This window comes from Aulostomus chinensis, chromosome 7, assembly GCF_037954235.1.
Source record: "Aulostomus chinensis isolate RoL2024-O1b breed Wild chromosome 7, RoL_Achi_v1.0, whole genome shotgun sequence".
Classification (NCBI taxonomy): Eukaryota; Metazoa; Chordata; class Actinopteri; order Syngnathiformes; family Aulostomidae; genus Aulostomus; species Aulostomus chinensis.
The window spans coordinates 3,205,771-3,221,369 of record NC_141326.1 but is presented as its reverse complement, the minus strand read 5'-3'; the positions used below and the strand labels follow the sequence as shown (position 1 = coordinate 3,221,369).

The window sequence follows — 15,599 nt, the reverse complement described above, 5'->3', positions numbered from 1 at the left end:
CTGTTAGCCTTCGGCAGAATATTCTCAAGAATAAAAGAAAAGAAGAGAACACCCTCTCAGATTGAAACTCAATTTCAGACGATGTAACCATTCTGCTCACTTACTTACTCACAGCCACTGTTCCTTTTTCATGGACCATAAGCTGTGGACCAGAGGAATAAATTACAACTGATTCTTTTACCAAAGAATCTGATCAGTTTCTACTCCAAGTTCGCCCCATCCTTCACGGAGTCCTGGTGCCAGCTGGTCCTGGGCCTGAATCATGCCTTGGGGGCTCTATCCCTACTGGGTGTCCGAGTCCGTGGCCAATCCCTCCCCATCTCCCTCTCCTGAGGTTCCCTGCCAGAGATTGTTGTTGATGATGGTGTCTGACTGGTGGGTGTTTAAACTCCACCTCAGGCAGCTGTTTATGGATGTTCCTACTGGTCTTGGCTCCCTAATTCATAGAGTAGAACAGGAAAACCTTTTGTTTTTCTATCCCTGTGTTGCCACTATACACCCCTCAAACGGCTCAGCCACGCCAGAAGCAGTGGTGTGTGTCCCCATGCTGGAGGCAGATGGGCCAGGAGAGGGGTCATGAGCTAAGCCCATCTATCACGCCATGACAGAAGCCGTTGGAGCACAGAGGCGCATCTGTGGAGCCTCAGGTAAGAATGTTTGGGCTGTGCTGCCTTTTATCTCATGTAAAACCCTGCAAAAGATGTGTGGATGTCATTTTGTAAACAAGTCTCTCTCTCTCTCTCTCTCTCTCTCTCTCACACACACACACACACCTTGCCATATAAACATGAACCGCATACACACACATGCACAGACGAGCCTCCCATCACCCCCCCATCGCTGACAAGCCTGAGGTCAGGTCTCCCTGGCCTCACCAGCTCCACACATGAGCTCACGGCTCAGGTAAACTCTGTCACTTCTGTCACCAGCCACACGCAGAACACACACACACACACACACACACACACACACACACACACACACACACACACACACGCAAGCCTAAAGCAGTGACCTTGCAATAATAGCCAAAGTGTGAACAGAAAAGAGGAGGTGTGAAAGGATAAAGTGTGTAAGCGTGATATTAACCACGGGCCAGCTGGGTCTCGGCCCAGATTTGAAAATGGTTTCCAGTGGCTGTTATTGGACGTTGGACAATCGCGACCTCAAAGGGACGTCTTGAGTTTCTCTGAGGATATACACAAGCCTTCATGTACTCAAGCTGTCCTAGTGGATGCACAGCATTCAGCTCCGTCCCTCACATGACATCACCGACTTAATTCTCCTCTTTTGGTTTAAATTTTCAAAGCCTCAGAACTTTGTATCATGTTATCAAAAGGTTGTTCTCATCACGGTCGGCCCCTCAGGTGCTGCAGCTCATTCTGTAGAGCGACTCTCAGGGCTGAGAGTGGAATAAAGAACTCACCTACACTTTCTCTTTGTGGTTAAATATTTGCACAGGGAGTCTACCATTACCTGTGTGTGTGTGTGACCTGAGGACTTGGTGTTTGCCACACACACACACACACACACACACACACGCCCACACACACACACACACACACACACACACAGACTATTTACTTCATTGCGCTCTGAAAAATAAAAAAACACGTTGATACCACATTGAAATGCTTCAATTGAAATTGAGATTCTTCAAGTAACTTTGGAGCTTTAATTGTGTTTTCGTATCACTAATTGAAAATGAGCATATTAACTAACAGGAAATGGTATTGTAAAGAGCCCTTTTTCCACATAAACTGTAGTCACAACACTGACAACTGCCAACTATGTTGCATTTAAATGATCTAAACTCATTGCCTGGGAAGATTTCAACACACAGCAATAAAAGCTTTAATCAAACCCAAATGCAGAATATCACCACTGCAAAGGTCAGCCTGAGTAAACTAATTACTGACAGATGCTTCTGACGACAACTTGTCTTGAAGAGATCAAATTAGAACACAGTGGAAGCTGGCAAACGATATCGCCAGTGGAAGTGCTGCTGGGTGCTGCGCTAAACACACACACTAATGACTGCAGGGTGGAACAGGGCGAGGACAGGAGTTGTTGAGCATTTACAGCAGATTACAGCGCCTCAAGGGTTGCGTTTCAATTTATTGCAGACCTAATCTAGAAGAAAAGAAGCATTGTTTCTGCAGACTGCACCACAATATGAAGGCAAACCTTCTTTGTTGGAAAGGCTCTATAGCCCAGTGGTTAGTAAATCAAATAAAATAATGCAGGTGTATGAAATCAAGAACGTCTGAGTGAAAGAAGCTGAGGCTGGAAGTGTGAGGTATGACTCAAACACGCTGGCGGCAAAGATGTTGCATTTCTACTGTTCTTGTCCACATTCGTATGAGTAACTCCAGTTAACGCTGCGTGGCTGAGGAGGTCAAATGAATCAAGGCCCAGCTGATACAGGGTTTTAGGGCAGCTACTGATTGATGGGTGGTAAAACGTGAGAGAGGGAGCGATACGTCGTCACACGTTTGGAGAATACTCGTGACGGAGGTGTGTTTTGGAAGCAGAACATTTGACTGCTTACCAAGACGTAACTTCAGCTGTTCAAAGTCACATCAGTGCAAATGTTCCCTCCGCTATGATATGGGCTGGATGATTAATTGTTCGGGCCTGGCTGACGCCTACTCTATATCTGATATCAGCTAATATCAACTGGATTACTACATTGGTTGAGCCCTGCAATTAATCACATATTCTAAAACTCAGGGAGGATCTCTTGATAACAGCTGAGCGCCAGATGAAGGCTGACGATGCCGAGCGCTTCGACTCCAGCGCCTCAGATCCCGGTTCCTCTCTCGTGGTCCTTCCAGTCTCATCTCGCTCGTGAGACGAAGCTCTACACTGGAACTGGCTTTCAGTCTGGACGTAACAACGAGGCAAATATTTAATATCCACATGAACTCCTGCAGAGTGAAAAGTTGGCAAGTGTTGGCCTAATCTCTTTAAGATTATGTTTGGCCTCGGGACAATTCCATTTCATGAATGGATCCATGTAAGCTGTGACTGCAGACATGGACGGAACACTGAACAATGACTGTTCACACTGACAATATGTTCTGAGCTAATTGGGGTACCACTCCTCTGTTGTGTCTCTATTTCCCTAGTTTGGCCTGTGAATTTGCTGAAATCCTTAAAGAAAGGCAATCATTGGCTAATTCTATTTCATGCATGGCCAAGATTTGTCACGCCAGTTTTAGATTACTCCACCCAAATGACCAGAGAAGTCATTTGTTCTGTTCCTCTGACTCCACACATAAACATGTTTCCTTTAGCTCCTAAAACAAAACAGTTTTGAAAAAGATGTTTTATGATGCGTCAAGTGATTTCCCTCAATGGCGGCTGGATGGTATCCATCACCTCATTATCAGCGTCGGCAGTCGGTTGTATTTTCGACTGCTCGTTTCTAGGAGGACGGTCGCCTCCCAACCCAGGACCAATAAATGCAGGCACGTCATCTCTTGTCTCTCATTTCTATGCAGCGTGCCTGCCGTTAAAGTCTTGATTAAATGAGTTATGAGGTCCTGCTTATAGTGAAGCTCTCCACTTGATTGCCTAGAACCTTCAACTGCCCACAGAGGCCCTAATGACATGAAGGAGGATCTGCAGCTGATACTAAGATCTCATATGAGCCACAATCAGATAACGGCTCATTTCACGATTTCCAGCATGGAAATGTCAAATGACTTCAGCTGAGAAGAAATCGTATTAAAACGGAGTGCCAGCCACACACTAGCAGTCAGCATTTGGGTTTGAAAGACTCCACGGAGGTGAAGGACGGGACGTGGTGACTGCTCTCACAGGTCATTCATGTCACGCTGCAGCGTTCCCATCCGTACACTTTGGTTTAGGGAGTTAGCATCCCAGTTGTCAGCATCTGATAGATTTCAAACCACAACTTGAGGGGGAACTGGAATTATTTTCTCTCTGATCATTTTCAGCTCTCTTCACAAGTTAATGTTCACACAGGCGGCTGAAGGCTACAATGTGCCCTGAGGAATAACTCCCAGAATAACCCCCTTTTTCGCTCAACATCATCATCATTCAGTGCGAGCGCCTTTCTTCCCGGAGAAAAAGAGAAATAAATGCACAATCTGTGGCAACAGTGGACCGTCTGATGAGAACATATTGGGTCACAATTCTCACACATACGAATCTGTCCTATGATCACAAAGCAGCGAGACATGACAGGCTGACAAGCATTGCACAACAGAAACCTCCCACATGAACATGATTGAGGAGACGCTGACAGCTCTCAGGCCTTTCATGCCGTCCGTGGTGCGACTAAATGACATGCTATGATAATGACAATTGTCAGCCCAAAGTTGCACATCAGGAAAAATCAAGCCATACATGGGAACCTCCCTTCCAGAAAATATGTTGTTTTACAGACTTCGCTCAACAGAAAGAGAATCAGTAGCTTCCAAAGGGGCCCGACGACCCGCACGGTTCCCTGTTTGTATCCTCAACGCAAAATTAACCCGCTGTGAGGCGACTGGAACCTCCCTCCCACTGCAAAAACAACAACACTCTTGTTGCCAAATTTGTTATTTCATAGAATAGGATCTGTATCCTCACCACTCCAGTGTATCGTTCTGATGACTCATTCACTTCAAACGTGGAAATTACTACGAAATCACTTTGAGTCGGCGTGCGAGGAGGAACAGAAACGCGTTAAAATTCAGGGGTGTTTAGGTTTACCGCTCCACACTGTACAATTTGTATAATGGCTTTGTTTGACTCATTTGACATCTTTTTATCTTTTGTCTTTATCTGTTTTTAACATGTTTATTTCCAACATGAGAGTCAGTCCTCCTCAGTGTACTCGTTCTCCTGGAGGGGTGCAGTACGCCCCTGCCTTCCTGTTAGAGCTGCACAGTATCAAATATTGACTTCCATCACGATGTGAATCCATGTCATGAAAACGTCACAGAAAGGCATATTTCATGTTTGATATATATTTTCCACGTATCGTGCAGTGCTGCTGTCTTGGTGATGGCTGCTTCAGTGCACTCATGTCTGTACTCATACTTATCATCATCAATTAATGCTTCCATCAGAAAATAACCAACTTCCAAGCTTCAGAATAGTTCTAAATAGGTCATGGTGATACAATATGACACATAAGAGCTGTGAATGAAGGGCAGAAGTCATGATCGGTATGAGACGCGCGGGCTGCGGGGAAGCTATGAGCCATGAGAGGAATCTAAAGGGCTCCAGTGCAGCTATCTGCCAGTCCCATGCATTTTTTCCCTGATTTGATTAGACGGGTTTGTGGATTTTCTGAAAAAAGCTGTCAGTTGTGAAGTTGTTCTCTCTCTTGTCTGGCCATTCCTGGTTAGCCATTACAAGTCTTGTCCTCCCGTAGCAGCGGATGGGCTGATGAGGCATGAATCAGGAGGTGATGCTGAGGAAGGCAGCTGAGGCTCCTCCTCTCTGCACCGGGCCGAGCACTCAAAAGGAGGGTCTTCCTTTACTCTTCAGATGATCACTTTCTTCTCCTTGCTTTCATCTCTCTGTTTGTCTGCCAGTATTCCTGCGTACCCATAAACTGTCGGAGCAGTGTCGCTCTTTGCTGAGGCGTACCAAACAGCCACACTCTCACGCAGCTCTGGAGGCCCTTTTGTCACATTTGGGCTCGTGTCTGGTTGGATTAGCGATGTTGGGAGAGTCCAGGCTGTCACACTGACTGAGCCGCAAACAGTAAACTCTGCTGACTGGTGGTGTTGGGGGGGGAAAGGTGGTTTAATGGTCAACTGCAGCAAAAGCACTGAGAAAATCTAACACGGCTCACACTTTTTACATCACCTACTTTTTATTTTCTCCTGCATGCATCTACCCCCCCCAGAGTGAAAGCTGAGAGACACATGCACGGAATAATGTGTTCCAGTGCTGATGCCTAAGATGTGGCAAGCAGCATGTTTTATTATTATGTTTTACGAGGTCATTATCCGCCCAAAAATAATAAACACTAGAAATACGAACGCTATTCATTCTCACAACTGATTCAGCGTAATTGACTTCTCACTGGCTTGAGTCCCCCTGAATTTTATGTTTGTTGTGAATGCCAGAGGAGGAAATTGTTGATGTGAGACAACACAGTGTGTGTGTGTGTGACTGTTGAAGACGGTAGGACAAGAACCAACGAGGCAATGTTTCAATCCGCACTCATCTAATCACATCTTCCTTGTTAGAAATGAACGTGTCCATGATCAGGAGTGAGCGGGTGGCAGCAGGGCGCCGCTCACGCAGGGCGTCACCCCACTTACACCATGTTCACTTAGCAAGAAAAATAATGAGACGGTTTATGTTCATGTATTTCGCATTAAAAATCTATTGACTTGTGTTTGCATTTGCTCTCTGCTGCACTTTTCAATAAAATCTGCTTTGAGTGTTTTACTGATTGTTAACATGACATGATTTAATGTTCTAATGCCTTTGTACACTAGGAGTTGCAATCTTTGTGTGAACGGGATGAAAGGTAAAAATAATAGTGTTTATCATTAATATAACCATCATCCATCCAACATGGGTTAATTCCCAAATGTGACATGAGACTTGTCGTGTATGATCAGACACACGGAAGCACTATGGTGGATGCATCAGATGTATTTTTAACATTGAGACAAAGGCTTGATGCTACGCCAACATTACATGACAGCGTCTTCATGAAGCTTCACACATTCCATCTCCTGGACAAGAGTCTTTCAGCAGTTGGCTGACCGCGTCCTGTTTTTAATGACCTCCTCTTATTTTAAAGCAAAGGTGTTCCTGCATACTCTCTTATGTCACTTGTCTGTGTTGTCAGATGTTGTTAACTTTAAATAAATTGTAAATGGAATTAGCAGCTTCCCTGTCGCTATGGTTACACACAGCCAGAGCAGTAACTTAGAAGGTGGACGGACAGTTTGACTGGAATTACTTAGCTGGTGTCTGTGTGTCGGGATTAACAGACACCCAGCAGATTCACCTCTCAACCAATAAATGTGTTAAGTCATCAGGCTCACATGTTGAGAGCCTAAAAGCATCCTTGCGAATGTTCACACACTCAGAGAAAGATTCTATTTTCTTTGCTGTTCCAAGTCGTAGGTTTCCGAGTGTTTCATGGAAAACACAACAGTCTGACCTGAGCGACACAGCTGTGCATACAATGGGAAATTATATTGTGATGAAAGGCAAACAAAACACACACATACTGAGCTAACACAGGCAGCACACACACCCATATAGATATCCAATTTCCAGAGCTGTTGGCCAGTGTTTGAGCCAGGCAGCGGGTGCAGGAAATCAGCCGCACGTGAATAAACAGCACCATGGGGCAAAAACAAACTGTTTACCTTGTAGAGGAGCATGACGACCTGTCGCAGTTTGAGCCTGTGGAAAACGCAGATGTCGTACAGCGCTGATACAGCCAGGACGGTCACGCCGAGCTCCTTCCACAGCATGCTGCATGCAGCGCAGCCCAGGCTGCCAAGGAACCACGCCACGAGGCGCCAGGATCCAGCATGGCCTCGCAGTTTGCAGTGATGTATGTAGCACAGCAGGGACAGCAAGAAGAACAGGGCAGCTCCTTCATCAGCCCGACCCACGACCCCTGCAACCGCCTCTGTGTGGACAGGGTGAGAGGCGAAGAGCAGGCCAGCCAGCAGGCTCCACACACCTCTGCCGAGCAGCAGGTGAGCCAGCGAGGTAAACAGTCCTGTCACCGCCCCGTGCAAGGCTACGTTAACCAGGTGGTAACCCCATGGCTCGAGCCCGCCGGCGGCATGGTTGAGGCGGAAGGACAGCGTGCAGAGGGGCCGGTAAGACTTATGGCTGCCACTGTGTGTGAGCAACGTGCCCCAGAAGTCGTCATAGAAGATATTTGTCCAGGGGGTCTCTGGAAGCAGGTCCTGATTGGTCTTGATTGCACGGCTGTAAAGAGAGAGGAAGAAAGTTTACAGAAGGAAAAATCATGACGTAGACTTCAGATAGAGAGATAAAATCTTCAGACTGACATTTTTTTCTATTTAATCAACGTCACACTGCATCACCGTCTGACAGCTTCACCACAACGACACTTTCAGTAAGATGTGCTCCGAGTGAAAGCAGTGTTTAGGGTATATTTCCACTGGCGGGGTTCTCGGAGGAGGAAGCACAGCTATTCTTTACCAGCGCAGACTAAGCAGAAAATAGAGGTTGCTATGAAATGAAACTTTGCATTTGTTTACAGCTGACAGTGTGGTGATGTGGCAACACAAAATCAGAGGGTGAGCTTGAGCCTGGAGGCAGCTCTGCCACCACAGCCACAGCTCTTACGGCTTTGCTCTTGGGGATTAGGTAAGAGAACCACGCCCTTAACCACAAACAAATGCAGGCACACACAGCAGGGGAACGCCATGTTGGCAAAATGCAGCTTAGACGGAAGGTGATGTCCACACGGCAGCTTCGTGCTCGTCCTGCCAATGTCTGAAAAGCATCAATGGCGCAAGACAGACAAATACAGACATAACAGTTTAAACCAAACGTGTACTTTCAGCTTCTCTTGGCAGGCGTTGCTCCTAAATAGGGGGCTGAATTGACTTTCATTCTGTCTGGGACGAACCTCGGTGACCTAACCTGATGCTGCTACTTCAGCCACAAGCTGTGCGTGTGAGTGTCTGAGGGGGACGGCCAGCTGCGGTCAACTGTAGCACGGTTCTCTCCACAGGGGGGCTTACAGGTTTTAGACCCTGCGGGGAGTCTGTCAGATTCCTCTTTTCGACCAAACTGAACCTGTTGCCAATTCCCAGTTTGTTCAAACTGCAAAGCACTGAAGAACCAGCTTGTGGTTCCAAAGGCCTTAAAACCAAACTGTGACTTAACTGGACACCTCCAGTATACAAGCAGCATTACTGCCTCTTCACCCCGGAGCTGCAGGTGAGGTGGCGTGAAATCTTCAGGCAGAGACGAACCTTCAACGGACGTCTCAACATTTCAGGTTTTGCAATCTTATTTTGCCATAAACACAAGTAGTCCAACGCATTTGTGCTGCTCGTGAAGACAGATATAGAGTTTATTGAGATCACCGAAACTGCTAAACACACACTCCAAAAACATCAAAGCCTTGGAAGTATATTCCTCTAATTTCAGGTATAATCATCACAGTTCACTTAACAAGATCTCATTAAGATAAAGGGGCAGGTTTAAAGGAACATCCTTTGAAAGTTTTAGCTCATCTTTGGCTCACTTACTTACTGAGATGGTGCCTGTTAAGTGTCGTGTGACTTGCAATTAGAAACATGTACCACGTAAAATTGGATTTCTTGCAGAATTATTTGATTCTTATTAAAGGCTGTAGATAATAACGATGATCATGTAACGTCAGGGGTGTCCAAACTGGTCCAGTAAAGGGCCGCGTGGCTGCAGGTTTTCATTCCAACCCAGCAAAAGCAACACCTGATCCAACCAATGAGCTGTGTGGACACAGCTTGATTGATTTAAGTAGATTCAGGTGTTGCTTTTCCTCGGTTGGAATGAAAACCTGCAGCCACGCGGCCCTTTACTGGACCAGTTTGACACTTGTGATGTAAGTGCTGCTTGGTTCTAGACCAGGGGTGGGCCACCATGTGCACAGAGGGCCGTGTGTGTGCAGGTTTTCCTTCCAACCAAACACTTTAACAGGTGATTCCACTGATTAACACACCTTCAGCCATAGAAGAGTGTTAATCAGTGGAATCACCTGTTAAAGTGTTTGGTTGGAAGGAAAACCTGCACACACACGGCCCTCCATGGCACATGATTGCCAACCCCTGGTCTAGACCATTTGGTGCCACCCTGGAACCGGCTTTTGGTCCACCAAAAGCTGCTTCTTTAGTTGTCAAAACAGGTAGAACTGGTTCAGACTCAAGCACCACCGATGAACCGGTCCTGGAACTGGTTTGGTCAAAAAGCGGTGAGAGCCGGCGTTCTTCGGGAAGAAGCCACAGCACCGAGGCCCCGCAGAGTGGCTGGGAATAGCAGAGCCGAGGTGTTGTGATTCAGCGTGACAGATGGCATGTGATTACAAGCCAAGCGCACCACATCCAGGTTGTAACGTGTCCTCGCGGCAATCACAATTAACACACTCAATTAGCTCAAACAGAGCTGAGCACGACAGAGGTGTGGTGGAGCCACACGCGACAGGAAGTAAATGATACTCCTTAAAACGGGAATTAAAACAAGCTTACATGAAAGAAGCGAATGAACCAAGAAATTGTTAACTCAAGAGAAATGAACTGCTTCCTCAGCCATTCAGAGGCTCTTAAGCATTACATTTTAGCATGGCAGGAGCCTGCTGATGTCCTGCCACATCTCAATACCTGGGGACTTATGGGAGTTTGGCGTGACGCAGATCGCTGCATTGAACCAGCTCTGAGAGGGGGTGTAGAAGTAGCCAGTCTTATGATGGACTAAAGGGAAATAAAATCTGCCTGGCCCCAGGGTGCTGGAGGGGGCCGAGCAGTAATCAGCTGGGATGTAGGAGAAAGACCTGGACTGTCAGCACACGGGCGTCTCTCCTCCACCAGGTAGCTCTCCACTCGGACGGAGGAGTTTATTTTCTCTGGCCTATTCGTCAAGTGAGCGCTTCATTTCACTGCAAGATGCTCACATATGATGCGTTATGGCTTGATTCCAACTCGAAGCCTCTCTGGAGACGTGTGTGCTCTTTTCCATCGCACAGTGAGGTCAGATATGTTCTACACTGCCTCACAGCCACAGCAGATTTTCTGGCAGCGACAGCCAAGATAAAAGCCGGTGCCAGCCAGTCAAAACCCGGGTGATTTACAGCCTCGGCTCCCCGAGTCATCCTGCCCGAGTTTCACCAGGAGGGAAAGGGGGGGTGGGGGTGTATCCTCTTCACCCAATCTGCAACAACAACAACTTCAACAAACCCACATTTACATTAAAGCCAACCTCTTCTTCCTGATGTCTAGCAAATGTTGACTTCCCTGCAAGCCAAGCAGGACTTGACCATCAGACCCGACCCGTATGGCATTAACAGCACAGCTGGGGAGGGAGATTGAGTTTCTGCTGCTGGCCAGGACTATTTCTCAGCAGAACGGCAGCACGAGGACCTTTTCCAGCTGGGAGCACATTCCTCCTCTAATCTGAGACTCCCAGAGGAACAAGAGGATCATGTGGCCACTTAGAAGAGAAGCCCCAAAGAAACTCATCCACCTCCCATCATTGCACCCTTATCCTCATCTGCTCGCTGCCACTAACAATCCTACAACGTCTCCATCCTCAGACGAGCGGGAGCTGTTTGATTATTTCAACGTGGGCTGAGTCAGTAAAGATGAAGGAGGCAGAGAGATGCTACTTCATTTCAAATCATGGTTTTTTTTCTGTTATTCTAAAGAAGACAATGATCACATTACCAAGTTTCAGCTTTTTGAATGTGAATATGGGCTGTGGACTGATGGTCAGGATAAAATGAGCCATTTGATGATGTCATTTTGGAGTGAGGGAAACAGTGATCGTCCCCTATTTATGATGTTTTAGGGATCAAATAAAACAAACATATAATTTTTTTTATTTGTAAGGGGCCGTGTGCACTTGGCATTGATCTCAACATGTGTCAAGAGATGAAGTGCACAACATTTCCTGATAGATGATTTCCTAAATGAGATAATAATCAAAAGATCAATCAATAATGACAACAATCATCTGCAGCCCAACCCAACGCCACACAAGCTCACATCTTTCTTTATGAGGCACTTCTTCTTTGTTCATCGTCAGATTGTGTGAGACAAAATGAAATGGATCATTTCTTAGTAGCAGCAGCAGCACAGAATTTAACATTTGCATGAATGAGCCTCTAACAAAGGACAGTTGCTTGTGTGGAGAGTAAATCCATGTGTTGTGTGGGCGACCCCCCCCCTGGCCTCTTCTAGGAACCTCCGTGAAAAATTCTATTATCTTATCTCCTTAGCTGAGAAATAATCACCAAGAGCAAACCGTTTTAGCTGTGAGGCTGTTTGACTTTTACTGTGAATCCACCAGCGGCGGGGCAGAGGGAAACAGCAAGGTTCAGTGACGCCACGATCCCCCGTAAAAAGGCAATCTCCAGTTGTTGATTGAATGGCTTTTTGATGCAGAGGAGATGAGACTGGACAGTGGAAAGGAGATTGAAAGGCAAGGACGTGTCCTCCGGAATCTCCCTTTACAACTAGTCGATGAATTTCAGATGAGGCTGGGAGCGAAACGGACCTGTACGACCAGAATAAAAGTCTGAGTGAGAGAGAGAGAGCATTACCATCAAAGAATGCACAGGCAGCACATCTGCAGCATAAAAGAGCACAGCTTTATTTAAGGTGGGAGAGATTTGCTGGCTGAGAATATCACAAGAAGCTGAACGACACTCCAGGAGGACACAGTACACTAATCAGTGACTCCAACTGGATGAGAGAGCAAGACAACATGAGCTACGATTTAAGAAAGCCAGTTTGGCATTGTGGGTAGTAAATGTGCCTTCCATGTGGCAGCAGGAGGAGCTCGAAGTGTCTCTGAGCAGGACACTGCAGCACGACTGACTCCAGGTCAGCAGCTTGGTGCCGTGCATGGAAGCGGCCACTGCAGTCATTTGAGACATTTACCAGGAAGAAGCGTGAGAGTGACACACTTCCTCAGGGTTAAGGCAAAACTAAAGCCAGTCAACAATGTATTCGCACAGATATTGAGACTGAATTGCTCTTTTTAGTGGGAATGCTCATTTTCTGAAGAGACTTGCACTGAAAACAACACACATACATATCCAAGAAATGGGGGGAATTATTGCTGAGGTGTTCCCTGACAAATGTGGAATATTTGCAGGCTCTGTGGCACCGCAGGTTCGTTGTGACACTGCATTTGGCCATGCTGCGACGCCGTGTGCCCAAAAATTCAGGCTACTTGTGCTGTTGTGGGAATACAGGGGATTATGTACCAGACTCCGAGTAGTGATTTCCTAACGTTTGCTCTTGTTGCCTGACAATCTCACGCTGATGACAGGACTTCAGGATGTTACTGCTTCCAGCTGAGACATGTTTCTTCTGTTTCCAGTCTTGTTGCTAAGCTAAAGTAACCGTCCGCTGGCTCCAACATCAAATGTTCCCTACAGACACGAGAGTCGCAGCGAACTTCTCATTAAACTCTTGGTAAGAAAGTGAATCACGATATTCCCCACAATGTCAAAGTTCTCCTTTAGAGTTAAAGTTGTGTTGGCAACATTTGGTTACATTTTTAACAGTGTGGTTTTAAATCCTCTCCACACATGTGTTAAGGCGACACAAAAGAGACAAGAGCAGACAGACAAAAATACAGTAATATGGTGTGTACCGGGGAAAAATATAATTTCCACATTAAAAGCCTTCAAAAAGCCACTGAGTCCTTCTCCATCATTGTAAAATAAAAACAAAAAGAATACGCAAAAAAGGACACTAGACACATCGTACAAGTTCTTTCTCAGTGTTTGTGCGCTGGAGACTTCATGATGTGATGACTGATATGCTATGAAATTATTGCAGGACGCTTCAGTTGGCCCCGAAACGTTGAGGCCCAGAGTCCCGCTGTGGTGTTTAACCCAGATGCCAAACAGCGCTCGTCTGGGGAGGAGTAATCCTGGCGGGCGAAGCTACGGTGACAATAAGGCACATCTGAACAGACGAGGAGGCACAATGAAGGGCTGGTTCGCTTCTACACGCGAAGCTCAAACATTCACATGTAAGAAGGAGCAGATGTCCGGGGAAACACTTCAAGTACGGATTGAAATGTTCATCTTCAAGCCTTCACTTCCAACAACCTTTGATTCTCATCAGTCGTGTAGCCCGCTGATCCAAGGCTTCTATACGACTGTCAGTGTGTTCCTCTGCTGCTGGTTTCTAACGGTGACAGAAAAACAGGAAAGACAACAGCAGAACATGATGACGGCAGGGCCCCACTCGTGCTCAGTCTGGATATTAAACTAGGGAGCAGGAAGTCAGCCTTAAGAATACGAGGCATGTAAGATGACAGCATGAGAAAATAAGAGCCTGTCTGGTGGGAGTTTGGAGAAAGTGACCGAAGGTCTGCCAAAGACATCTCATCACTCAGCTTCAGTATCAGAGGAGCACAGGGGGATTTAGGCCGTCCACAGAGAGCCCAGGCCAGCCCAATCAGTGTTTCCAGAAAGCTCTTTTGTCTCATGTTTCTGTTAGCAGGTCATTAGAGTCATACCTCCATTTAGGTATCTAATACGGAGAAATCTCCATGATCAGGATAACAAAAACATAATAGCACTCGATGAAATTCATCAATTATTAACTCAGAGGTGGATGGAGACATAAGGCACCAAAGATCATGGAGGGGTGGACACGTACGAACAGCTTCACAAACAAGGGGGTGTGGATGAAACAGCCAACAGGACCAAATCTCATCAAGAGTTAAGGTTTCAACTCAAACTCAGGGAGACCAGCGACAGAACCAGGAGGAGCAGGAGTGTGCTTGGGCTTCCTGTCAGAACCTGGTTTCTGTATCTGCAGACTCAAGGGTAGTTCACAACTTCAGTGTCACAGTGTCATGAAGACTTCTGATCATTTAGCTCAAACGAAAATGCGGTAGGATGAATGAAAGAGGAGGAGGAGGAGGAGGAGGAGGGCAAGTGAGCACGTAATGAGGACCACTAGACGGCTGCCAGGCATCAAAAACGCCACTGGAACATGTCCTGAATGAACGGCAGCTTTCTTGGTCTGATGTTGTGTGAAGATCTAAAGGGAACCGCCAGAGGGAACATTGAAGGGCGCGTTTTTTATACAAGATAGATTTTTTGGTTTGATCAGAGTTTTGGGCAGAAGTCTGATTATCATCTATGAATGTGAAACATCAAACCCCACAAAAAACAGACATACAGAATCAATATGATAAAATGAAAGACGTGACATTTTTCTGACAATGGAAATGAATGAAGCTCAAACTGTTAAGTGAGGTGAAGTGGAGGATTATATAAGGTTAATCGTGAGTCTCTCTGAATCACCGCATCCTTCCCATTTTGTTTCACTTGCATACATTAAATTTGTATCTGAACTTCCTACTTTACTGTGCTGTGGCAATTAGCTGCTGGATACCAACCCCTTTCCACATTTCTTTAAACGTTTATTGGGGGCTAACGGTTCAATTCTCTATCTACATGTAAAACTAAATGTGGTGCAAAAATAGTTTTCAATTAAGTGAAATGGCCACAGCGACGCCGGGTCAGTGTTTTTCCAAACGCAACATGCAGCTCAGCACCATGTTCCTGCAGCAGCATTCCCTGGCTTAACTGACCTTCCCCTGGGGAGGGGGGGGGACTTTGCATTTCTCCACTGGCACAATAACACACACTCACTCCATTTCATGGCACAGTAGACAAGCAAACACTGAGACACTGAGTCTGGAGGAGCTCTGCAGTGTGTTTCGGCTCAGTGAATACCCGTGCCTGCTGCCTAGCATCCCTGAGCAGCCCTGAGGATTGTAAAGGATGGTCACACAACGGGCTGCCACATGCATGCTGATCACCAGAGCTAACCACACAACCAGCAAGATACACTTTGATCCAGCCAACCAATCTGGCAGGAATCCCA

General features: G+C 46.4%; 1 protein-coding gene across 3 annotated transcripts in view; it reads right to left on the bottom strand.

Annotated features, from left to right (window-relative positions):
- tmtc2b (transmembrane O-mannosyltransferase targeting cadherins 2b) overlaps window positions 1-15,599 on the bottom strand; it is a 103,806-nt gene that overhangs the window by 48,056 nt on the left and 40,151 nt on the right. For 2 of the 3 annotated variants that reach the window (XM_086208164.1, XM_086208166.1), the window contains exon 2: window positions 7,362-7,938. In XM_086208164.1, the coding sequence (XP_086064290.1) occupies window positions 7,362-7,938 (577 nt within the window). Of the gene's footprint in view, window positions 1-7,361; window positions 7,939-9,236; window positions 9,400-15,599 lie in introns of those variants that run through there. The other variant, XM_086208165.1, reaches the window with a different exon arrangement.